Source organism: Penaeus monodon, chromosome 23 (assembly GCF_015228065.2).
Source record: "Penaeus monodon isolate SGIC_2016 chromosome 23, NSTDA_Pmon_1, whole genome shotgun sequence".
Classification (NCBI taxonomy): Eukaryota; Metazoa; Arthropoda; class Malacostraca; order Decapoda; family Penaeidae; genus Penaeus; species Penaeus monodon.
In genome coordinates, this window is record NC_051408.1 from 14449486 (window position 1) to 14449743 (window position 258).

Here is a 258-nt window from a genome sequence, read left to right on the forward strand (position 1 = left end):
AAGGATAATGAACTTACACAAAACCACACAGGCACTGCTAACACGCTAACTATCATCCAGAACGAAAAAAAATTGCATAACAAAGACGAACTAACCAATATTTGCTAGAGAATTCCTGTAACTGGTTTCGCCACGAGAACCAGCACTCTGGGAAGCCGTGAACGCAGAGGATTAAGGGCCTGTTCCTGTCCCCTGCCTCCACGTAGTGCAACTTGATGCCCTGGCTCTGAGTATTGGAGAAGTTCAAGATGTTAGAAT

At 45.0% G+C, this 258-nt stretch overlaps 1 protein-coding gene across 1 annotated transcript in view; it reads right to left on the reverse strand.

Annotated features, from left to right (window-relative positions):
- Nucleotides 1–258, reverse strand: part of LOC119587800 (epoxide hydrolase 4-like) — a 7784-nt gene that overhangs the window by 2875 nt on the left and 4651 nt on the right. Inside the window, exon 3 of the mRNA XM_037936498.1 lies at nucleotides 96–226. Within this exon, the coding sequence (XP_037792426.1) occupies nucleotides 96–226 (131 nt within the window). The remainder of the gene's footprint in view (nucleotides 1–95; nucleotides 227–258) is intronic.